At 47.8% G+C, this 25,044-nt stretch overlaps 1 protein-coding gene across 1 annotated transcript in view; it reads left to right on the top strand.

Annotated features, from left to right (window-relative positions):
• The first annotated feature begins 4,988 nt into the window (after positions 1 to 4,988).
• LOC132398299 (rho guanine nucleotide exchange factor 1-like) overlaps positions 4,989 to 25,044 on the top strand; it is a 100,776-nt gene continuing 80,720 nt past the window's right edge. The window contains exon 1 of the mRNA XM_059977551.1: positions 4,989 to 5,191. Within this exon, the coding sequence (XP_059833534.1) occupies positions 5,015 to 5,191 (177 nt within the window). The 5' untranslated portion in view covers positions 4,989 to 5,014. The remainder of the gene's footprint in view (positions 5,192 to 25,044) is intronic.

Raw genomic sequence — 25,044 nt, 5'->3', positions numbered from 1 at the left:
GCAAGGGCCACGATGGTGTACGCTGAGAGATCAGGAAGTCTTTATCATGCAAGAAGTCCTATTGAAAAGCTGTTGACAGCGAGTAGACACAGTCTTTGAACCTGGAGGTATGTGCTTTCAGGTTTATGTACCTTCTGGCTGATGTCGGGGGGGGGGGGGGGTCCTTTGATTACGCTGGCTGATTTACCAAAGTGTGGATGGAACCCATGGAATGGGAGGCTGAGCTGTATCCACAACTCTCTGCAGGTCACGGGCAGATCAGTTGCCACTCCAAGGGTAGGATACTTACTGCGGTGCATCGGTGAGAGTTGACAGGCCTCAATGAAGTAAAGCCGCTGGTTAGCTTTCTTGGGTGCGGTGTCCATGTGACTGGACCACGGAAAGCTATTGGTGATGTCCACACCTGGGAAGTTGAAGCTCTCAACCCTCAGCCTCATTGATGTAGACAGGAGCATGTGCACCCCCACCACCTCCTGAAGTCCACGGGTTTTGCTGACACAGAGGGAAAGGATTTTGTCCTGACACAACAACACTGCGCTCGGTCTCATTCCTGTACTCCCTCCTGGTGTTGTTTGGGATATAGAGACACGAGGCTGGATGGCAAACCACAAGGTCAGGGGTTTCGAGGGGCTTGAGTAGTCACAAAGGGCTGAATGGTGTGTCTAAACCAGCATTTGAGAAGTTTAAACAACAGCATGACTTTGAATCCTTCCTATCCACTCGTCACCTCACCTACCACGTCCTGCTGCTCAATGCACTGTTTTTTTTTACAAAGAGGCCCTAGTGTTGCTTATACTGAGATATCTGGGCAGGTTGGTTCAACAATCAAACAGTTGAAGCTGTTCCTGAACCTGCTCGTGTGAGACTTCAGTCATCTTTACCTCCTGCCTGATGGAAGCTGCGAGAAGATGGCATGGTTTGTTGATGAACGTCGTCGCCTTGAGGCAGCACCTCCTGTAGATCCCACCGTTGGTGGGCAGGGATGTGTCCGTGATGTGTTGGGCTGAGTCCACTGCTCTCTGCAGGATTTTGCATTCCAGTTGCTGTTTCAGACCATGATGCACTACAGGACATCTGTAGACATTTGTTAGAATGTTTAGTGACGAGCTGAACTTTCTTTTAACCTCCTGAGAAAGTAAAGACACTGGCGCGCTTTCCTTGTGATTACATCTGTGTGTGGGTCCCAGGATAGATCGCCCGAGATGTTAATGTTCAGTATGTGTTTGAGCGTTCAGTGACATGCCAATCCTTGTTAACTTTCTGAGAAAGGATTAATGCCAATAGACATGGCTGGCATAGACTTGTTGAGCCAAATGGCCTATTCCTTTGCTATATAAGGATGCACCAGGCATAAACGGAACAGAATGACCTTCTTCCTGTTATACTTCCAGGTTATCTTGGGTGTTGGTGCAGGCTGAAACCAGCCTTAAAGCCCTGAGAAGTCTGTGAGGAAGTTTGAGAACGAGTCTCTCACTTCATGCTTCTGGACCTTAAGGCAGAATCAGAATCAGGTTTATTATCTCTGGCCTGTGATGCGAAATTGTTGCTTTGTAGAAGCAGTACAGACAGAGAAGACATTAAAAAAAAACTAAAGTAAATTACTATGTTGCAATAAAAAATATAAAAGGACAAGACAAATAGTGAGGAGGGTTCATAGACCGTAAAGAAACCTGATGGCAGAGGAGAAGAAGCATCTAAAATGTCGAATGTGGGTCTTCAGGCTCCTGTACCTCATCCCTGATGTTAGTAATAAGAAGAGGCATGTCGCAGATGATGAGGGTCCTTAATGATGGAGGCACTGCCTCTTGACGATGTCCTTGATAGTTGAGTAAGTTCAAAAGCAAATTTGTAATCAAAGTACGTAAATGTCACCATAAACTATCTTGAGATTCATTTTCTTGCAGGCATTTATAGAAAAATAAATACAACAGAATTTATGAAAAACTATAAACAAAGACTAACAATCAATATATTTAAGACAAAGCATCAAATAATAAAGAAATAAATAACTGAGAATATGAGTTGTAGAGTCCTTGACAGTGAGTTATGGATTGTGGAGTCAGTTCAATGTTGAGTTACATGATGTTTTCCACATTGGTTCAGGAGCCTGATGGTTCTGGTAATAACTGATCCTAGGCCTAGGACTCCTGTACCTCCTTCCCAACCGCAGTAGCAAGGAGAATGCATGACCTGGATGAAGGCGGTCCTTGATGATGGATGCCGTTTTCTTGCGATGGCATTCCTTGCAAACATGCTCAATGACGTGGAGGGTTTTTCCTGTGATGGACTGGGCTGTATCCACCACTTTTTGAAGACTTTTTCATTCCTGGGCATTGGTGTTTCCACGCCAGGCCATGATGCAACCAGTCAGGATGCTCTCCACCGTGCATCTATAGAAGTTTGTCAAAGTTTCAGATGACATGCTGACCCTTCGCAAACTTCTAAGAAAATACCATAGAACACTACAACACAGTTCAGGCCCTTCAGCCCTCCACATTGTGCCAATCCATATAATCCTTAAAAAAATACTAAACCCACACTACCCCATAACCCTCCATTTTTCTTTCATCCATGTGCCTGTCCAAGAGGCTCTTAAATACCCCTAATGTTTTAGCCTCCACCACCATACCTGGGAAGTCATTCCAAGCAGACACAACCCTTTGTGTAAAAAAAAACTTAGCCCTGATGTCTCTCCCTAAACTTTCCTCCCTTAATTTTGTACATATGCCCTCTGGTGTTTGCTATTGGTGCTCTGGGAAACAGGTACTGACTATCCACCCTATCTATGTCTCTCATAATCTTGTAGACCTCTATCAAGTCCCCTCTCATTCTTCTACGCTCCAAAGAGAAAAGTCCCAGCTCTGCTAACCTTGCTTCATATGACTTGTTCTCCAAACCAGGCAACATCCTGGTAAATCTCCTCTGCACCCTCTGCATAGCTTCCACGTCCTTCCTATAATGAGGTGACCAGAATTGAACACAATACTCTAAGTATGGTCTCACCAGAGATTTGTAGAGTTGCAACATGACCTCTCTACTCTTGAACTCAATCCCCCTGTTAATGAAGCCTAGCATCCCATAGGCCTTCTTAACTACCCTATCACCCTGCGCAGCGACCTGGAGGGATGTATGGAATTGAGCCCCAAGGTCCCTTTGTTCATCCACACTCTTAAGTAACTGACCATTAATCCTGTACTCAGTCTTCTGGTTTGTCCTTCCAAAATGCATCACCTCACACTTGTCCGGATTGAACTCCATCTGCCATTTTTCTGCCCAACTCTGCAGCCTGCCTATATCCTCTTGTAACCTTTGACAACCCGCAGCTCCACCCACAACTCCTCCAATCTTCGTGTCATCCGCAAACTTACTCACCCATCCTTCTGCCTCTACATCCAGGTCATTTATAAAAATCACAAATGGCAGGGGTCCCAGGACAGAACCCTGCAGCACTCCACTAGTCACCATCCTCCAGTCAGAATACTTTTCTTCCACAACTACCCTCTGCTTTCTTCCTTTAAGCCAATTTTTTATCCAAACAGCCAAGGTTCCACTCGTCCCATGCCTCATGACTTTCTGGATGAGTCTCTCATGAGGGACCTTGTCAAATGCTTTGCTAAAGTCCATGTAGACCACATTCACTGCCCTAGCCTAATCAATTTCTCTTGTTCCCTCTTCAAAAATCTCAATCAGGCTCGTGAAGCACGAGCTGTTGTGTCTTTTATGATGGCACTTGCACGCTGGTCACAGCAAATCCTCTGAAATGGTAATGCGGAGGAATTTAAAGTTACTGCCCCCCTTCACCTCTGATCCATTAACGAGGACTGGCTCATGGACTTCTGGCTTCATCCTCCTTTAGTCGACAATCGGTTCATCGGTTTTGCTGCTGATGAGAGGTTGTTATAATGCCATTCAACTAGATTTCTGGTCTCCCTCCGATGTGCCAATTGTGCCTTGGGTTGGCCTGGCTGAGTCTACAACCCTCCGCAGCCCCTTCTGATCTTGTTCCTTGGAGCCTCCATACCAGGTGATGATCCAACCAGACAGAATGCCTTTAACGGCTCATCTGTAGAAGTTTGCCAGAGTCCTTGCTGAACTGCAAATCTCCTAATGAAACGTAGCCACTGGCACGCTGTCTCTGCACTTGCAACAGTCCGTTGGGTTCTGAATGTATCGTCAGAGATGTCGACAGCCAGGAACTTGAGGCTGCTCGGTTCCTTTGAACTGCTGACCCCTCGATGAGGATGCCGTGTCTTTCCCCTGACTTCCCCTGACTGAAGTCCACAGTCGACTGGTCTTGTTGACGTTCAGTGTGAGTTTGTTGTGACACCTCTCAACCAGCTGAGCCGGAGACATCCTGTCCAGATCACTGTGGTTGACCCCCACCCCGCCCCAACCAGAACCCGGTCTTGCTACCACAATAATGTGACAGTCCAGGAAGAAGCTCTCCTGTGTTTGTAAGCAGACCCTACCCACTCAGCTGGTTGGGTGGTGGATCTCACCCACATGAAGGAGTTCTCACCCTGAAGATTTCTCTTGAGTCTTGCTAGGGCCGGCTGACCGCGAATCACCCCTCTCGACTGGAACACCAGCACACCCTTCAGCTTTCTCCCCTCGCCCCCTACCCCGTAACCCACTCTAGTCCCCAAAGTTCAGACGTTTGAATAGCCTTCCCAATCATTGTGTCTGTTCTGGGCTTTAAGCATTGCTGAGCCTGTCTCTGACCCTGGGGATATGTGATAGGATGGTGTGGAGGGAGCTTCATGATATATGCCAGTGATATTAAACCTAGCAACACACAATGCTGGTGAAACGCCTACCTAATTCCTTTTCTGAGTCTGAGTGGCACTTTGTGAAGTTTGGGATGTTGCAGAAGGAGCTTCTGGATAAATATGCGTGTCAGTGAATATATATTTATGCGTGAGTGACTTGTCAGTGTGCGTTTGTGAGACGGGGGTGCCAGTGCTTGATTTTGAATGGGTGTGTGTGTGTCTGAGAGAGAGAGAGACAGAGAAATATGTGTATGTATATATATGCGCCCGTGTGCCTGCTAGTTTGTCTGACGGCCCCATTTCGCTTTGGGCTGTGGAATTTTCAGAGATCTCTATCCGGGAGAACCTGTTACAACTTGGTGCCCTTTTACCCCGTGACTGGAGCGACCGAGGGAAGCCTGACGCTGTATCAGGACAGCGAGGTAGGAGGCCTTCGGCCCATCCAGTCCGTGCTGACCATTTACACCGACCCACTTCCACTCTCCCCACCTTCCCCTCGGCTCCTCCTCTCTCCTTTCCACCCACTCGCCCCAGCACCCGAGAGGGGCGGAGGGGTTGAAGCCGAGACCGAGATTCAGTGCCGACCCCCGGCGCTGTGTGTGAGAAAGATCTGCCTTTGGGGTGACAAACTCCACGTACAGGCAGGCGGTATCGAACCCGCGTCTCCCGCTCCAGGCAGCGCTCCGAAGCTTGACAGGAAGGACTGGAGGGCGGCGGGGGGAGGTGATGAGGAACGGGCTCCGGGTGAGGGGAGGGCGGGCCGAGGGAAAGCGGAATCCGAGGCGTGGGCGGCGTTGAGATGTGGGGCGCCCTGGGACCAGCCACAAATAGAGCTGGGGCTATTTCTGGAGGCATTTCCGTCCCTAGCCGCGGACCTGCGAGCGGCGGAGGGCAGTGATTAAAATGCAGACAGGCAGATAAAGTATCAGAATCAGGTTTATTATCACTCACATATTTCATAGAATTTGCTTTGCGGTAGCAGTACAACGCAAGACATAAAATAGCATAAATTACAGAAAGATATAGATGTACACGCGTCTATAATATGAGTGTGTCTTGTGTGTGAATACACGCACATCTACACATTTAAAAACGCGGGACACAGACACAAATATCCCCCCCCCATACACAAACACGCAACAGCCCACATGCAGACTGCCCCCCCCACTAGCACCACTTAACCCCCACCGCTACTCCCCACCCCCAGCCCCCACTGATATGGAGTGCAGCACTGACAGCCTTGGCTGTGAAGTCAAAATGTGAGCTGGGCATGCAGCAAATCTGAAATCAAATCAGAAAATTAGGTCTTTATTCTTTGGAGGGTAGAAAGTTGAGGGGGGACTTGATAGAGGTATTTAAAATTATGAGGGGATAGATAGAGTTGACGTGGATAGGCTTTTTCCATTGAGCGTAGGGGAGACTCAAACACCAGGACATGAGAGTTAGGGGTCAAAAGTTTAAGGGTAACATGAGGGGGAATTTCTTTACTCAGAGAGTGGTAGCTGTGTGGAACGAGCTTCCAGTAGAAGTGGTAGAGGCAGGTTTGATATTGTCATTTAAAGTAAAATTGGATAGGTATATGGACAGGAAAGGAATGGAGGGTTATAGGCTGAGTGCAGGTCGACGGGACAAGGTGGGAGGACTAGAAGGGCCGAGATGGCCTGTACCCGTGCTATAATTGTTATATGATTCTAAAACTGGTAACGCGCAGCAACGCACACCAGCGGATCTCCAGTATCTACAGATGTTCTCATCTTTGGAAACACTCAGCAACTGAGGCAGCGTCTGTGGGGGGGGGGGGAACTATTAACGTTTCCTGTCGGGGACCCTCTCCTCACGTGGTGGTCTAGATAACACAGAAGGACGAGTATAGTGACCGGAGGGGGAAGGGGAATGCCTCTGATTCTGAATAGGATGCATTTCAATTTCTTCGTCTCTGCAAGAGGTGTTGTATTTTGGTATGAAAGACCAGGGCTTTTCCGTAGGGCCTTGTGCGGTCAAAGTCAAGTTTACTGTCAGATGCACAAGTCCACGTGTGCACAGGTGCAATGAAAAACTTGCTTGCAGCAGCATCGCAGGAAAAACATAAAGTAAACCTAAATTATATCCATTTTTAGAAGCACAATTAGAGCAAAGTCCATTTTAGTGCAAAGTGGTCACAGTGTTGCTATAACGAGGTAGTAATAAGGGTTGTGTTGGTTGGTTCAAGAACTGAATGGTTGACGGGAAATACCTGTTTCTGAAACTGGCGATGTGGACTTCTGTATCTTCTGCCTGATGGTAGCTGAGAGAAGATGGCATGGCCCGGGTGGTGGGGATCTTTGACGATTGATGTTGCCTTTTCGAGGCAGTGCCTCTTGTGGATACTACCTCCCGATGGCGGTAAGGAGTGTGATGGGCTGAGTCCACTATTCTCTCATCTGCATGTGACTGCAAGGAACGGCAGAGTCCAGTGCCTTTTTGGGATTTTTTTTTTGTTCTGTTTTCTGGTGCAGAATCCATACATTGAGAATGAAGTTCTCAACAGTGGCTGCTTCCATGTTTGTGTTGATAATCGCTTTTGCTGATTGCCTTGGAACTCCAGGCTGCCGAAATGCGATCTTCCTTTTACTGAATTCTCTATGGGTGTCCTAAAACCACTGTTGCATTGATATTTGTTGAATGAGTGGGTCTCACTTAGCTTCAGCACAACTTTCAGACTGTGGGACACTTACATATGGTAATTAACACGCCCTGGTTTCCTTGAATGCCATCTCCATGGCTACGTGCTGGAATAGAGGTCAAGTTCTATTGTTTTGATTGACTGCATGCAAACTTGCAGCATAGAGGCATATAGCACAGAAACGGGTCCTGCATCCCAAATGGTTCAAGTCTAGTCCCATTTTATTCACATTTCACAACCCGAATCAGGTCTATTATGACTCACATAAGCCACGAAAGTCAGTCAGGTAGATGGGGCTCACCGGCCGTGGTTGGCAGCTCATGTCGAAGGAAAGTTCCATTTTCAAACCTCCGCTGCCTTGTGGCCACGCCCGCCCACGGGGAAGGCTTCGGAAGTGAACCCTGAGGCGGATTCCCTGAGATCAGTGCTGACTGGCATCTCCCCGCGATTCTGCTAGTGCCAAACTGTACGGCCTCTGCCGTTCCTTTCAGTCATCAGCTGCATGGGGAGGGGAGCCTGCCGCAAGGCCGACGGCGTGCTCTCCCTATCGTCCTGCCCTTGCTAGCATGTTGTGTAGACAGCTGGGAGGCAACATCTATGGCTGACCCCAGCCAACGGAGGGCCTCAAGTCATGAAGTTTGTTGTTTTGTGGCTGCCGGCATAAGATATAATAAAAAATAAGAAAGTAATGTAAAAGTAGTGCACTTTTGATCAATGTCCCTCCAACCATTTCCTCTGCACGTACCTGTCCAAGTGCTTCAAAAAGCTGTTATTGAACCTGCCTCAACCACTTCCTCTGGCTGTTCGTTCTGTAAAGTCACCAGCTTTTCAACTGAAGAAGTTGCCCCCCCCCCAGGTCCTTTTTAAAATCTCATCCTTCTCACCTTAAACCTATGTTCTCTAGTTCTTAATTTCCCCAATCCTGGGTAAAACACTGCACATACACCCTTTCTGTGGCCCTGGTGGGTTTGTACACCTCTCAGTCCCCAACGCTCCAAGGAATAAAGCCTCAACCTGCTCGATTTCTCCATAACTCATGCCCTCAGGCACCATTCTCAGAAATCTTCTTGGTACTCTTCCCAGCCAGGGGGTAACTGAAATTTTGCACACTACTCCATGTGTGGTCTCGGCAATGACTTGCACAGTTGCAACATAGCATCTGAACTTCTGTACTCAGTGCTCTGACTGATGACGAGCAGAGTGCTGAGCACCGTCTTCACCACCCTGTCTGCCCGTGATGCCAATTTCACAGAAGTATGTACTTGTACTCCCAGCCTTATACTTTTTTACATCAGGCAGAGTCTAAAATGATACTGAAATTGCAACGGAAGATCGTTTTTTTTTCTTTGAACGAAACTTTGGGAGTTGGTTTATTATTGTCACGTGTACCAAGATACAGTGAAAAGCTTCTCTTGCACACTGTTCTTACAGATCAGATCATCACAGTTTATTGAACTGGGATAAGGTGCGACAATAACAGTGGAGAATGAAATGTAAAAACTACTGGAAAGGTGCTGTGCAGGTAAATGATGAACTTCAGGATCGTAACAGAGTCCTTGGACAGAAGGCTGGTTCGTGTGTTGTGCTGGCCTGTATCTGTAAGTCTGCCGTTAAGTGCAGAGCAGTTGTCCTACCAAGCTGTTGTGCGTTCAGACAGAATGCTTTCTATGGTGTACAGTATCAATAAAAATTGGCAAGAGTGGAAGGGGATATGTCGAATTCCTTAAAAGCTATTTAACACTTTGTTTCAGAGACAAGTTATCTGGTCCTTGACTCGTTCACTGGAGAAAACTCCCTCAATAGGTTCTCTCATTTTCCTGAAATACAGTGGCACTTAAAGATGATGTTAGCCACACCTAATATGATCCAGCTGAGCAGGTGATAGCAGTCAAGGTCAGGTATATTGTCAGATACCCAAGTCCATGTGTAAAAGAAAACTTGCTTGCAGCTGCATCCAGGGCCCAGCGTAATGCTGCAGTTACAATGAAGGCACGTCACTATTAGCAGTTTGAGGAGGTATTGTATGTCACCAAAGCCTGTTTCAGATTTCTACACAAATTTTTGTACCTTTTGCCTGATGGGAGGGGGGAGGAAGAGTGAACCTACAGGCAGAATAAAGTGTAATAGTTAAAAAGGAAGTACATTGAAAGCAGACAACAGGGCGCAAGGTCCGTAACAAGGGAGATTGTGAGGTGTAAGGAGATTGTGAGGAGATTGTAACTGCTCTGCACTTAACGGCAGACTTGCAGATACAGGCCAGCACAACACACGAACCAGCCTTCTGTCCAAGGACTCTGTTACAATCCTGAAGTTCATCATTTACCTGCACAGCACCTTTCCAGTAGTTTTTACACTTCATTCTCCACTGTTATGGTCGCACCTTATCCCAGTTCAATAAACTGTGTGATGATCTGATCTGTAAGAACAGTGTGCAATTCCTTGGGTAGAAGCTGTCTTTGGGCCTGGTGGTACATTCTTTCAGGCTTTTGTATCTTTGTGGGTGGGAGGAGAAGGGTGAATGACCAGGGTGGGAGGGGTACTTGATAAAGTTGGCTGTGCAGGTGGAGTAGGGACTAGGGAGCTGGGTTTTTTTTAAACCAGAGGGTATATGAAAGGACCTGGAGAGATTAGAAAGAGAGAAAAAGGACAGGTGGTGAGGGAAGCAGGTCAGCTGACATTGCAGAATTCTCTGTTAATGCAGCTGGGCTGTAGAATGCCCAAGCAGAACATGAGGTACTGTTCAAGTTTGCATTTGGGCCTGAACCCCAGTCTGTTCAGTCTCGCACTCCACATCCCCATCCTGCCTCACCAAAATCCCCAGAACCAGTCCTGTGGATCTTCGGGGCGGTCTTTTCATGATACTGTTGGTTTATTATTGTCACGAGTACTGAGACACAGTGAGAAGTTTGCTTGCATACAGATCAGATCATTACACGGTGCATTGAGGCAGAACAAGGTAAAACATTAACAGTGCAGAGTAAAGTGTAACAGTTACAGAGAGAGTGCAATGCAGGTAAACGATAAGGTGCATGATTGTAGATTGTGAGGCTGATTCCATCTTTGTACTAGTGGACCTTTCAAAAGCCTTATTACAGTGTGACATACTGTGTCCTGGAGCCTGGTGATACAGTCCTTTGTACCTTCTGCCTGCTGGGAATGATGCAGAGAAGGTTTACAAGGATGTTGCCGGGACTTGAGAAACTGAGTTACAGAGAAAGGTTGAACAGGTTAGGACTTTATTCCCTGGAGCGTAGGAGAATGAGGGGTGATTCGATAGAGGTGTATAAAATTATGATGGGTATAGATAGAGTGAATGCAAGCAGGCTTTTTCCACTGACGACAGGGGAGAGAAAAAAGAGGTGATGGGTTAAGGGTGAAGGGGGAAAAGTTTAAAGGGAACATTAGGGGGGCTTCTTCACGCAGAGAGTGGTGGGAGTGTGGGATGAGCTGCCAGATGAATGGTGAATGCGGGCTCACTTTTGACATTTTAGAGAAACTTGGTCAGGTACATGGATGAGAGGGGTTTGGAGGGATATGGCCCAGGTACAGGTCAGTGGGACTAGGCAGAAAAATGGTTCGGCACAGCCAAGAAGGGCCAAAAGGCCCGTTTCTGTGCTGTAATGTTCTATGGGAGCAGGGAGAAGAGTGGATGTCCGGGGGGGGGGGGGGGGGTCTTTGATTATATTGGCTGCTTTACTATGGCAGTGAGAAGTGCAGACAGAGTCCATGGAGGGGAGGTTGGTTCCTGTTATGTACTGTGCTATATCCATAATTCTCTGTGATTCCTTGTGGTCGTGGGCAGATCATTTGTCGTGATGCTTCCAAGTTGGATGCTGTCTGTGGTGTTTCTCTGAATCCTTCCCCCAGGTAGATGGCCCTCCAGCAGATGGATGTGGCTCCAGGTTCCAGTCACTTGTGTCTCTCCCATTGTTGGTGGGAAGGGTCGTGAGAAACACTAATTACAGCACGAACAGTAGCTATTCAGTTGCTTATGATTCTGATAGCTGCTTTACTGAGACAGCGAGAGGAATAACCAGCCTTAGTTCAGAGGACATAAGACATTTGGCCAGTCGAGTCCGCTCTGCTATTCCATCATGGCTGATTTATTTTCCCACTCAACGCCAGTTTTCTGCCTTCTCCCCATAACATTTTGCACCCTTACTAATCAAGAACCTATCAGCCTCAGTTTCAAATAGACCCAAGGACGGCCTCCATAGCTGTCTGTGGCAATGAATTGCATGTACTCAGCACCCTGTGGCTAAAGCAATTCCTCCTCATCTCTGTTCTAAAGAGACATCCCGTGATTCTGAGGCTATGCCCTCTGGTCATAGACTCCCCTACTATTGGAATAATCCTTTCCACATCCACTCTGTCTAGGCCTTTCAATATTTAGTAGGTTTCAATGAGATTTCCCTCCCCCCCCCCCCCACCCCCATTCTTCTAAACTGCAATGAGTACAGGCCCAGAGCCATCAAACTCTCCTCGTATGATGACCCTTTCAATCACATGAACTTCCCTTGGACCCTCCCCAAAACTAGCACATCCTTTCTTAGATAAGGGGAACAAAACATCTCACCAAATTCCAAGCGTGGCCTGACCAGTCTCAAATAAAGCCTCAGCATTACATTTCACAGACAAGGGAAAAATAAAACACGCAGGTGCTAGAAATCGGAGCAGCACACACAAAATGCTGGGGGATCTCGGCAGGCCGGGCAGCACCTATGGAAAAGAGTAAAGCTGAAGTTACGGGCCGAGTCCCTTCAGAAGGCCTCAGCCTGAAATGTCGACTGCACTCTTTTCCACAGACGCTGCCTGGCCTGTGCAGTTCCTCCAGCACTTTGTGTGTGCCGCTCAGCATTATATTTCTCACTTTTATATTCCAGTCCTTTCAAAATGAACGCTAACATTGCATTTGCCTTCCTAACTACTGTCTCAACCTGTAAGATAACCTTTAGGGAATCCTGTACTAAGAATTCCAAGTCCTTCTGCGGTTTTGAATTTTGAATTTGCAACCCCCCCCCCCCCATTTAGAAAACAGCCCACACCTTCATTCTTTCTAGCAACGTGCATGCCCGTACACTTCCCTGCAGTGTATTCCATTTACCTCTGTCTAGCCTGTACTCATAATCTGTCCAAGTCTTTCTACAGACTCCCTGCTTCCTCAGCACTACCTGCCCCTCCACCTATCTGGAGGGATTCTGTGCCACTGTGGTCTCGCTGAGGCTCTGTGTAATGGGAGGGAGGCGTCAGCCTTCCGTTCAGCAGCGATGTTGATGAGTTTGATGTTCTGTGCTTCCGTTCCGGCATACACGGGGCCTCTTCAATCTGAACAGCGGCAGATAATGTATGAAGAGATAAAGATGAGATAAGATGCAAAGTAGATGCTCGAGTGTCAAAATAAAAGCCGAGTTTTGGAGCAGTACAGCACAAGCAAAGGCCCTTTGGCCTAATCAGTCTGTGCAGGCTATGGTTCACCACCCCCCCCCCCCCACCCCCAGCTAGCCCCATTTCTTGAGTTTGGCCTGTATTCATTCAAGCCCCACCCCACCACTTACTTTTTAAAGTACTTCTTAAATGATATGCTATTATACCTGCCTCTACCACTTCCTCTGGCAGCTCGTTCCATATACTCACCGCCCTCTGCATGAAAATGTTATCCCTCGGGTCCCTTTCGATCCTTCCCCTCACCCTCAACCTGTGCCCTTGAGTTCTGGACTCCCCTGCCCTATTACCTTATCTGTACCTTCTATAACTTTAAATACTTCTGTAAATTTTCCCTCATTCTCTGACTTTTCAAGGGTTAAAGACAACCTCTCCCTATAACTCGGGCCCTCTGGCCCTGGCAACATCCTCACGGATCTTCTCTGTTCTCTTTCCCGTTTAATCACATCTTCCCCATGACGGGGTGACCAGAATTGTAAACGGTGCTCCAAGGTCAGCTTCACTGTCCACTTGTGCAGCTGCAACATAAAGTCCCAACTCCTGCATTCAATGCCCTGACTGATGAAGGCCAGTGTGCCAAACACCTTCACCAGCCTGTCTACCTGTGTTGCCTCCTTCAGGGAACGATATACCTGTACTCCCAAGTCCCTCTGTTCCATTACCTAGGGTCCTACCATTCATACTACGCTGGTCTGACTTTCCAAAGTGCATCACCTCACACTTACCTCTATTGTGCGGTAATACAGGTAATACTGTGGGGAAGAACATGTTTTTATCATTTGGAGAGATCATGCCCTTTCGGAGACACTTTGCACACGCTGTCCCTGAATTACGAACGGCCCACTTAGTTTATTTATTGAGATGCAGTCTGAAATAGGCCCTCTGGCCCTTCGAGACGCACCACCCTGTACCCCTCAATTAACCCAAGCCTAATCACAGGACCATTTTCAGTGACCAACTAACCTGCCAACTGGTACATTGTTGGAGGGAACAGGATCACCATGTGGTCACAGGGAGAACATACAAACTCCTTGCAATGGTGGGTCACCTGTATGTACGAACGAGTCCTATATTTTATTAAATTCCACGCCCTAATGATATTGTGCTGACTTACATAAACTACTCCATGAGCAATCTAACCCTTCTCCAGCACCCGCAGCAGGCCCTTTTCTCACTGTTACCATTAGAGGTACAGAGGCCTGAAGGCACACACTCAGTGATTCAGGAACAGCTTCTTCCCCTCTGCCATCCGATTCCTAAATGGACATTGAACCCTTGAACACTACCTCACCTTTTTAATATATATTATTTCTGTTTTTTGCACGATTTTTAATCTATTCAATATGTGTATACTGTAATAGATTTTCTTATTTTTTTATTCTATACAGTATTATGTATTGCGTTGAACTGCAGCGGCTAAGTTAACAAATTTCATGACACATGTCGGTACAGCAGGCAGTGAAGAAAGCTAATGGTATGTTGGCCTTCATAACGAGGGGAGTTGAGTATAGGAGTAAAGAGGTCCTTCTGCAGTTGTATAGGGCCCTGGTGAGACCCCACCTGGAGCATTGTGTTCCGTTTTGGTCTCCAAATTTGAGGAAGGACATTTTTGCTATTGAGGGAGTGCAGCGTAGGTTCACAAGGTTAATTCCCGGAAAGGCGGGACTGTCATACGTTGAAAGATTGGAGCGACTGGGCTTGTATACACTGGAATTTAGAAGGATGAGAGGGGATCTGATTGAAACATATAAGATTATTAAGGGATTGGACACACTGGAGGCAGGAAGCATGTTCCCGCAGATGGGTGAGTCCAGAACTAGAGGCCACAGTTTAAGAATAAGGGGTAGGCCATTTAGAACAGAGATGCGGAAAAACTTTTTCACCCAGAGAGTGGTGGATATGTGCAATGCTCTGCCCCAGAAGGCAGTGGAGGCCAAGTCTCTGGATGCATTCAAGAGAGAGTTAGATAGAGCTCTTATAGATAGCGGGGTCAAGGGATATGGGGAGAGGGCAGGAACGGGGTACTGATTGTGGATGATCAGCCATGATCACATTGAATGGTGGTGCTGGCTAGAAGGGCTGAATGGCCTACTCCTGCACGTATTGTCTATGTCGGTGATAATAAACCTGATTCTGATTCTGACTACACAGTCTCTAACCCTCCATTTTTCTTACATCCATGTGCTTTTCGACAGTCTCTTAAATGCCCCTAATGTATCAGCCTCCACCACCACCCCCGCTGGCACCTACCACACTCCGTTTTTACAGATAAAACCTTCCCCTAAACTTTCCTTTGCCCACCTTAAATGTATGTCCTTTGCTATTGGCCATTGTTGTGCTAGGTGTCCACCCTAATCTTGCACAGCTCTGTCAAGTCACCTTTCATCCTCCGTCGTTCTAAAAAGAAAAATTCTGGATGGCTCATCCTCTGCTCATCAAGGTGTGCTCTCTAACGCTGGTACATTTGCTCCGCACCCAGTCTAAAGCTTCCCCTTCCTTCCTATAATGAGGTGACCAGAACTGAATACAATACTCCGAACGCAGTCTTTCAAACTACACAGAACAAGTTTCTCCTGTCTCTATTATTCATTACAATAGTGTGAAGGTACAGTTTTAATACCACGTGCCATTGTCACTGGAGTTTGCATGTTCCCCGGGTGACCGTGGGTTTCCTGCAGGTGTTCCCTTTTCTTCCCCCTTTCCGGAAAGACAATAAGTTGTGGGCATGCTATGTTGGCACTGGAAGCATGGCATCACTCTCGGGATGCCCCAGCACACCCTCGGACTCTGTTGCTCATTGCCGTGAACAATGCATTTCTCTGCACCCTTCTGCTGCGCACGCGCGACAAGTAAAGCTAACTGTTGACTTTTGTGCATTTGGTATCGATTTATCATTGTCTCGAGTAACAAGACACTGTGAAGAGCTTTCACACGCCATCGAGGTGGCCCGTTCTGTATGGGTTCAGAATGTGTTAAAGTGCAGAGCAGTCAGACAATAAGGTGCAGTGACCAGGAAAGGACAGGTTGGAATGTCAAGGGATTATCCTTTTGGCTTTTGAAAGGTCCATTCATGCGTCTGGTAACAGCAGGACAGAAGCTCTTCTTGAGCCTGTAGTACATTATAGAGTCAAAGTCACATAATGCTGCAGCACAGAAATGGGCCCTTCTGCCATCTAGTCTGTGCTGAACTATTCTGCCTAGCCCCATCGACCACAGCCCTCCATGCACCTATCCAAACCTCTTAAATGATGCAATCGGACCCTCATCCACCCCTCCTGGCAGCTCGTTCCACACTCCTGAAGAAACTCCCCTTCAGGTCCCTCTTAAATATTTAACCTTTCATCCTTAACCTATGACCTCTAATTCTAGTCTCACCCAACCTCAGTGGAGGTGAGGGAGGAGGTGGATGGACAAACTTAGGCCGTTTGCAGTGATAAGTCCTAAAAGGACTGAAGGGCGAATGGAGAGAATCATGGGGGAAGCGATCCCTGAGGAAATCTGTGGAGGGGGGAGTGGTGGGACAATTAGCAGTAGTATCACTTGGGAGATGGTAGAAGTTGGTGTTGGATGTGGAGGGTTGGTAGGTAGGGACAACAGGGACTCCATCCTCACATCAGTCATTACTGTCTGGTTTAGTGTAGCATCCTCCCTCCCACAATTTATGAAAAACTACAGAGAACTGTTAGGTCAGTAGGAAAGGTCATTGGATGCATTCTCCCATCACTGTAGGATTTGTACGTGTCCAGGACAAAGAAACGGGTAGGAAAACTATTGTGGATATTGCCCCCCTGCAAACTGCCTTTTCCAATAGCTTCCTTCTGGAAAGTGGTGTTGGGCTATTAAAACAAAAAATCCACTCTTTGTTTTTAAAAAGTTTGCCTCACAGATGTCCTGTAAACTTTCCTCCCTAAAACTATGCTCTGTGGTAATTGACGCTTCCACCCTGGGGTAAAAGAAGTCGTGACGTAGGGAGACGGCCTGAAACATCGACTCCTTGGATGCTGCCTGCCCTGTTGAGTTCTTCCAGCATTGTGTGTGTGTGTGTGTGTGTGTGTGTGTGTGTGTGTGTGTGTGTGTGTGTGTGTGTGTGTGTGTGTGTAGTGCAAGATCTCTGGCATCTGCAGAATCCCTTGGGTCCCTATTTGTCTATGCTTCTCATAATTTTATAGAACTTCATCAGGTCTCCCCTCAGCCTGTGATGTTTCAGAGGAAACAAACCAAGTCTGTGGAACCACTCCTCCTAATCCAGGCGATCTCATGGTGAACCTTTCTGGCCCCCTTCCAAAACTTCTACACCCTTCCTGTATTGAGGGTGACCAGAACTGGATGTAATACTCCAGATATGGGTGACCAAACTTGTATAAATCTACAACAGTCTAAGATGTTATAGGGAATCCTCTGTAATCCAGGCAACATCCTGCTGAACTTCTGCTGCACCCTCTCCAAAGCTTCCACACCCTTCCTGTAAATGGGACGGCAAGGGTGGCCTAACCAGGCTGCAATAGGGCCCTCCAACTCTTATTCACAGCACCCTGACCGATGAGGTCAACCATGCCATATGCCTCCTTTACCACCCTGGCTATGAACTTGGATCCCAAGGTCCCTCTGTGCCCCAGAGCTCCATTAATGAGGTGGTTGGACTGGGATCCGTTTGTGAGATTCAAAAAGAAACTGGGCCAGATCTCACGGGTCCTCGGAACCTGGATGCCTGGTTCAACATTTTGCGCCGGTTCCGCGTTTCTCTGGCTGAGATGTTCCTACCAGAGGTCGTGACCAAACTTCCTGGGGAACTTGCACTTCTCAGTCTGAGGCAGGAGTGTGGTTTAGTTCAGTTCCAGGCTGCCTGTCGTTCACTGATTGGCAACCAGCCAGTCCACTGGAGGAGCTCAGTGGGTCAAGTGATATCTCTTTTGGTGGGGGGAAAGGGCACGAGAGAGGGACTGCCGATGTTTCAGATTGAGGCCTCGCACTGGAGCTGAGAAGGGGAGGGGTGAGGCAGTAGGTGATTGGAGGATTGAGGAGGGGTGTTCAATGATGGGGAGGAAAGAGTAGTGACAATTTGGAGGATGATCAGCAGGAAACATAGGATACCAGCATAGAACACAGGACAGGACAGGACCAGCCCCTGCCCATGATGTAATGGAGTAGTAATTTAACTAGTAATGAATCATCGTACTTTACTAATCCCTCTGCCCACACAGTGTCCACATCTCTTTATGCTCTCCTCATTGGTCCCTTAAAAATTCAAAGTAAATTTATTATCAGAGTACATATATGTCACCATGTACTACCCTGAGATTAATTTTCTTGCCAGCATTCACAGCAGATACAAAGAAACACAATAAAATCAGTGAAAAACGGTGCACACACACCTACAAATAACCAATGTGCAAAAGCCAACAAACTGAACGAATCAAAAACAAATATTGAGGATATGAGTTGTAGAAGCCTTGCAGGCGAGCCCCCACGATGTGTTGGGGTGAGTGAAGTTCTCCTGACTATCTGAACCCAAGGCTCCTGTACCTCTTTCCTGATGGCACCAGTGAGAAGGGAGCGTGGCCTGGATGGTGGGGGATCCTTGATGGATGCTGCTTTTCTGCAGCAGTGCTCTCTATAGATGTGCTCAATGGTGGGAAGAGCTTTAGCTGTGACGGAGCCGCTAAAATGCCTCAAAATGTCTTGAGTCCGACACTCTCTGTGTCATTAACTTGCTCTGCTCATTTCCTTTGAGCTCACCTTAAAACACCTGCTCTCGGGTATTACTCTTTTCCGCACTGGGGAATAATGGATCCTGACTGTTTACCCTACCACGAGGAAATCTGCAGATGCTGGAAATTCAAACAACACACACAAAATGCTGGTGGTATGCAGCAGGCCAGGCAGCATCTATAGGGAGAAGCACTGTCGACGTTTCAGGCCGAGACCTGATGAAGGGTCTTGGCCCAAAACGTCGACAGTGCTTCTCCCTATAGATGCTGCCTGGCCTGATGTGTTCCACCAGCATTTTGAGTGCATTGTTTACCCACCTCTGCTTCTCATAATCTGATAAACCTCTATGTCTCCCCTCAGCCTCTGCTGCTCCAGAAGGTAAAAAACAAGCTAGTCTGACCTCTAATCGAGGTAGTATCCTGGTGAACCTCTTCGGGACCCTCCCCAAAGTGTGCACTGCCTTCCGGCAATGGGGTGGCTAGCAAATGGGTGCAATACACCAGATGCGGTCTAACTAAAGTTTTGTAGAGCTACACACAACTCTTTTATAATCATTGAGTTTCACAGCACAGAAACCAACCCCTCAGCCCAGTTGGTCCATGTCAAATAAGATGCTTATGCAAGCTAGTCTCATTTGGCCTGCATCTCTTCAAACATTTCCTATTCTCGTTACTGTCCAAGTGTCATTTAAATGTTGCTAATGTGCGTGCCTCCCAATCTCTTCTGATACCTCATCTGATATACGGACTCCCTCTGAGTGAAAAAAGTTGCCCCTCATATTTATTTAAAATCTTCCTCTTTGTCCCCTCCCTTCAATTTTAGACTCCCCTGCCCTGGGGGAAAAGACTTTTATTATCATTCACCTTATTTATGTCTCTTGTAAATTTAAACATTGCTATCCATTTCCTATCCATAAATACAAGAGATCCTGGAAATACCCAAAAAATCCTGGAGGAAGTCAGTGAGTTGGGCACATCGCAGGTGAGGAATTAACAGTCAACATTTATTCCTGCATCAGGACTGAAAAGGAAGGGAGCAGAAGCCAGAATAAAGAAGGTGGGAGTAGGGGAAGGAGTACAAGCTGGCAGGTGATATGTGAGACCAGGTGAGGGGAAAGGTGATGTGAGAAGCTGAGAGGCGATTGGTGGAAGAAGTAAAGAATTGAGAGAATCTAATAGGAGAATGGACTGTGGAGGAAAGGAAAAGAGGACGCGCATGAGAGGGGTGTTGGGCAGAGGAGGGGTAGGAATGGATAAAAGGAAAAGGGGAGAAATTACCAGAAGTTCATGCCATCAGGTTAGATGCTGAGTGCCTCTGGTCTGTCCACCACAAAAGAGATTTCCCATTTCAATTCGACTTCACATTCCGACACGAGGAGGTCTCACTCAGGTTGGAGGAATAAAACCTCATATTTCATCTGGTCCAGGCCACTGGGGGTGAGAAATTACTGAAGCACTGTGAGGGAGCTGGATTAACATCAGTGGGGATACAGCCAGTGACACAGGCCACTGGGGGAGGGGGCACTGAGGGACGGTGTGAGGCAGCTGGATTAACATTAGTGGGGATATAGCCAGTGACACAGGCCAGTGGGAGAGAGGACAGTGAGGGATGGTGAGAGGGAGCTGGATTAACATCAGTGGGGATACAGCCAGTGACACAGGCCAGTGGGGGAGGGGGCACTGAGGGATGGTGTGAGGGAGCTGGATTAACATCAGTGGGGATACAGCCAGTGACACAGGCCACTGGGAGAGGGGGCACTGAGGGATGGTGTGAGGGAGCTGGATTAACTTCAGTGGGGATACAGCCAGTGACACAGGCCACTGGGGGAGGGGGCACTGAGGGATGGTGTGAGGGAGCTGGGTTAATATCAGTGGGGATACAGCCAGTGACACAGGCCTCTGAGAGAGGGGGCACTGAGGGACGGTGTGAGGGAGCTGGGTTAATATCAGTGGGGATACAGCCAGTGACACAGGCCTCTGAGAGAGGGGGCACTGAGGGACGGTGTGAGGGAGCTGGGTTAATATCAGTGGGGATACAGCCAGTGACACAGGCCTCTGAGAGAGGGGGCACTGAGGGACGGTGTGAGGGAGCTGGATTAACATCAGTGGGGATACAGCCAGTGACACAGGCCACTGGGAAAGGGGTCACTGAGGGACGGTGTGAGGGAGCTGGATTAATATCAGTGGGGATACAGCCAGTGACACAGGTCACTGGGGAAAAGAGTTACTGAAGGATGATGTGAAGGACCTCAGTTAATGCTACTGAGGGAGATGCAAGAGGGGCTACTGAGGCATGGTGTGAAGGATTAACATTGGAAATGCTGAGTTTGGGAGCTTCTGCAGAGATTTAAGGAGCCCAGGAAGAAGTTTCCAGAGAAATTTGCCTTCTGCTGGGCTGTTTTAGAGCAGGGAGAGCAAGCTGGTGCCGGTTGTCCCAGACAGCCAGCAGAGCGGTTCTACGGTCTGGTGACTGAGGAGAGCAAGCAGACTGCTCGCCTAACAGGGCTCTCCTTTCCTGCTGAGATAGAGTGATAAAGTGAGTAATTAGGGGCTGGAGCAGAGCGTGTGTGTGGCCCGAGAGGGGGAGGAGAGAGGAGTGGGTTAGGGAGGGAGGGCTGGGGAGTGGGTTCGGGTGAAGAGAGGAGGGAGAGAGGCAGTGGATGAGGAAAGGAGGGAAGATGGTGAGTGAGTTATGCTGAAGAGAGATGGAGGGAGGGAGAGTAGGTTAGGGTGGAGAAAGATGGAGGTGGGAGTGGGAGCTTGTGGGTTAGGGAAGGGAGTAAAAAGGGGAGAGTTGAGAAGTGGGTTAGTATAGAGTGAGAGCAGGAGGAGGAATGGCAGGGTAGAGGGAGGGAGAGAAGGGGGAGTTTGGGTGGAGAAAGTGGGGGAGAAGGGCAAAGGGGGTGTGGTTTAAGGTTGAGAGAGGAATGGATAGGAGAGGGGGAGTAGGTTAGGATGGAGAGGGGTAGTGGGTTAGGGTGGAGAGCGTGAATAGGTCAGGGTAGAGAGAGGAAGGGAGGGGGAAGAGTATGTGAGAGGAGAAAGATGGAGTTGAGTGAGAGACAGGAATGAAGGGAAGTGGGAATGGGTTATGACAGAGAGGGGTTAAGAAGAGGAAAGGAATGGGTTAGGAGGGAGAGGTGAGAGAGAATTGGTTAGGATTGGGAAAGATGGGTAGAGGGAGAGGGGACGGGTGGCATGAGAGAATGGATTTAGGGTAGAAAGAGTGAAACGGAAGTGGGGATTTTTAGGGCAAAGAGAATGAAAGGGAAGAGGGAGAATGGATAAAAAGAGTGAAATAGAGAGATGTTAGGATGTCGAGGATTTGGAGAGGGTGCAGAAGAGTTTTCCCAAGGTGCTGAGGGGAGAACTGTTGGAGGTTTATATGATTATAGGAGGCATAGATAGAGTAGACATCCGGTGTATTTTCCCTCAGGGTCAAAATGTCAAATAGCAGAGAATGAAGGGATATTGACCACATTCAGGCAGAAGAGATTAATATGACATCATGTTCAGCACAGACAGTGTGGGCCGAAGGGCCTGTTCTGGCACTGTATTGTTTTATACTGTATATTCTATTGAGAAGAAATAGCCAGCTGTGAATATTCTATTGATTGTCATGTAAATTATTGATTAGGGGATAAATGATCAGATATTCCTTTTTTTATTTTACAGTTTTTGAATAATGGTATTTGGATTTGAATGCTTCTATGTTTTTCCATAGTTTTCTTTCGAAAGTAACTTTTTGTTAATTGACTGTTTTTCTGAACTTTGGGTCTGTCTTATAACTGTTGATAGCTTGAACAGGAGGCAAAAAAGTATTTCTGGAGGCTGGGTTTCGGCCTCTGGGCCACCGGCTCCCTCAGTCTGATGAATGAAGAACCAATTTGTTATTACAGTCCAGGGTTAAAATTTATCTTGGTCTGTCAAAAGGCAAAACGCTAGGTGAAAAGTTGGACTGGCCAACAAACGGATGGTTGGCTATCCAAAATCGTTGAACTTGGTATCGAGTGCCAGGAGGCAATAGTGTGTACAGGTGGAAGGTGAAGTGGTGTTGCTCGGACTGTGTTGAGTCTGGCTAGAGTGACTTAGATCAGAATCAGCGTCAGACATCATTGACTTTGATCATATGAAAGTTACTTTGCAGCAGTGGCACTGTGCAAGGACTAAAAAAGGAACAGTACAGCACAGAACAGGCACTTTGGCCCAAAATGTTATGTCAACCAACTCCATGATGAATGTAACTCCTACATCCCACATAAACCTCCATTTTCGTTACAGCTATGTCTATCTGATAGCCTCCCTCATGTGCCTATCTCTACCACAACCTCAGCAGTGCATTCCAGGCCCCTGTGTTAAAAGAAATCCTACCTCTGACATTTCTGCCCTAAGCCTTCCTCCACTCACCTTGGATGGATGTCCTGTGGTATCGGCCATGACTGCCCTGGGCACAAGGTGGCTGCCCACTAACAGTTACAAAATTATCTTTATTGTAACCTAGCAAAATAAATAAATAGGTGCAAAATAACAAGGTAGCGTTCATGGGTTCAGGAGTCCTCACGGCGGAGGGGGAAGATGCTTCTCCTGAAACATTGAGTGTGGGTCTTCAGGCCACCTCCCTGATGGGCAGAGGAGAGGAGGGCATGTCCCAGATGGTGAGGGTGTTTGGAGCCAGATGCTGTCTTTTTGAGACACTGCGCTCGAGATACTCTTGATGGCGGGCGGGGCCTGTTTCGGTGCTAAAAGACTGTATGACTGAAGGAGAGTGACCAGTTAACCTTGCAGCTCAGTTCGGGGGAAAAATCCTTTGGGGATGGGTGGCAGAGGTCAGGATTGAACCAATGCACAGAGGCAGCACTGTTAACGGCTGTGCCACCAAGCCACCCTATTGTCAGATGATCTGATGGCCGGATCAGCTCACGGAGTCAGAGTTACGCAGCACCGAACCAGGCCCTGCAGCCCAACTGCTCCGTTCTGACGAAGCTTGCCAATTGAGTTAGTCCCGATTGCCTGCCGTGTGCCCGCAACCTTCTCAACCTGTCCAACTGTCTTGTACCTTCCCCTGGCAGCTCGTTCCATCTATTTCCTACCCTGAGTGTGGGAAGAAAACAATTTGTCCTTCTGTTTCCTTTTAAATCTCTGCCCTCTCACCTTAAACGTGTATCCTCCTGTTATGGTGTCTGGACCGTATCTATGCTCCTCGTGGTTTAATACACTTTTCTGCCTCCTGCAGTTCATTTTATATCGCTTTAGAAGATGATCTTTCATGCTCCGACACTCTGTAGGAGAGTTCTAGCCCACCCAATCTCTTCCTGTAACTCGATCCCTTAAGTCCTGGCACATCCTCGTCCATCTCCTCTGCCCTCTCTCCAGCTGAACAGATCTTCCTCATAGCAGGGTGTCCAAAATTCTCACAGTGTGTTCCCAGTACAGCGTGCAGCAGCCTTATACGACTGAAGCATAACATTGCGCTCTCTGTAGTCACTGCCCTGACTCATGCACGCTGCCTACCTGTGATGCTGCTCTCACAGAACCATGTCCTCATACTGCCAGAACAACACACGCAGAATCCTCAAGACACACAAGGGACTGCAAACGCTGGACGTCTTGAGCCTTGGGGGAGCTGAGGTGGAGAGGGTCAGTAGCTTTACCATCATTGGCATTAACATATCAGTGGATCTGTCCTGGGACCAGTACAGTGTCATCACAAAGTAGGTTCCACAGCACTTCTTTCTAAGAGGTTTGCATGGATGTGGCATCTTGACAGACTACTGTAGATCCACAGTGGAATGTATCCCAAATGGCTGCATCACAGCCTAGTATGGAAATACAAATGCTCAGGACTGGAAAGTGGTGGGTGCAGCCTGTCCGTCACACGCGCGTTCACGGGGAGCGCTGCCGCAAGGGAGCGGCGTCCATCATCGAGGACCCCCACCAGCCGGGCCACCTTCTCTTCCTGCCGCTGCTGGCGGGGCAAAAATACGGGAGGCTTAGGTCCCACACCACTATTACCCGACGAGCGTCAGTCCTGAACTGGCATGAATAACTTCGTACACGAGGGAATCTGCAGATGCTGGAAATTCGAGCAGCACACCCGAAATGCTGGTGGAACGCAGCAGGCCAGGCAGCATTTTGTGTGTGTTGCTTGGATAACTTCATCACTTTTTCCCCCAGTCCCGCTGAAGGGCCTCGGCCCAAAACATCAATTATATTCTTTTCCATAGTTGCTGCCTGGCCCGTTGAGTTCCTCCAGCATTTAATCTGTATTTCTTGGATGACATTCACAACAATGAAATGATCCTATGACCTACAGACTCACTTTCAAGCAATCTTTACAACTCACTCTCAGTATTAATTTTATTTGCTTTTCTCTTGCACATTGGTTGTTTTTCAGTCTTCGTTTAAGTAGGTTTTTTTTTGGTAAATTCTGTTGAATTTTTTTTTTCTTTAAATGCCTGCAGGA

The sequence above is a fragment of the Hypanus sabinus genome, chromosome 1 (assembly GCF_030144855.1).
Source record: "Hypanus sabinus isolate sHypSab1 chromosome 1, sHypSab1.hap1, whole genome shotgun sequence".
Lineage (NCBI taxonomy): Eukaryota > Metazoa > Chordata > Chondrichthyes > Myliobatiformes > Dasyatidae > Hypanus > Hypanus sabinus.
Note: the sequence above shows the minus strand (reverse complement) of the source record. Positions and strands in the feature narration are given on the sequence as shown.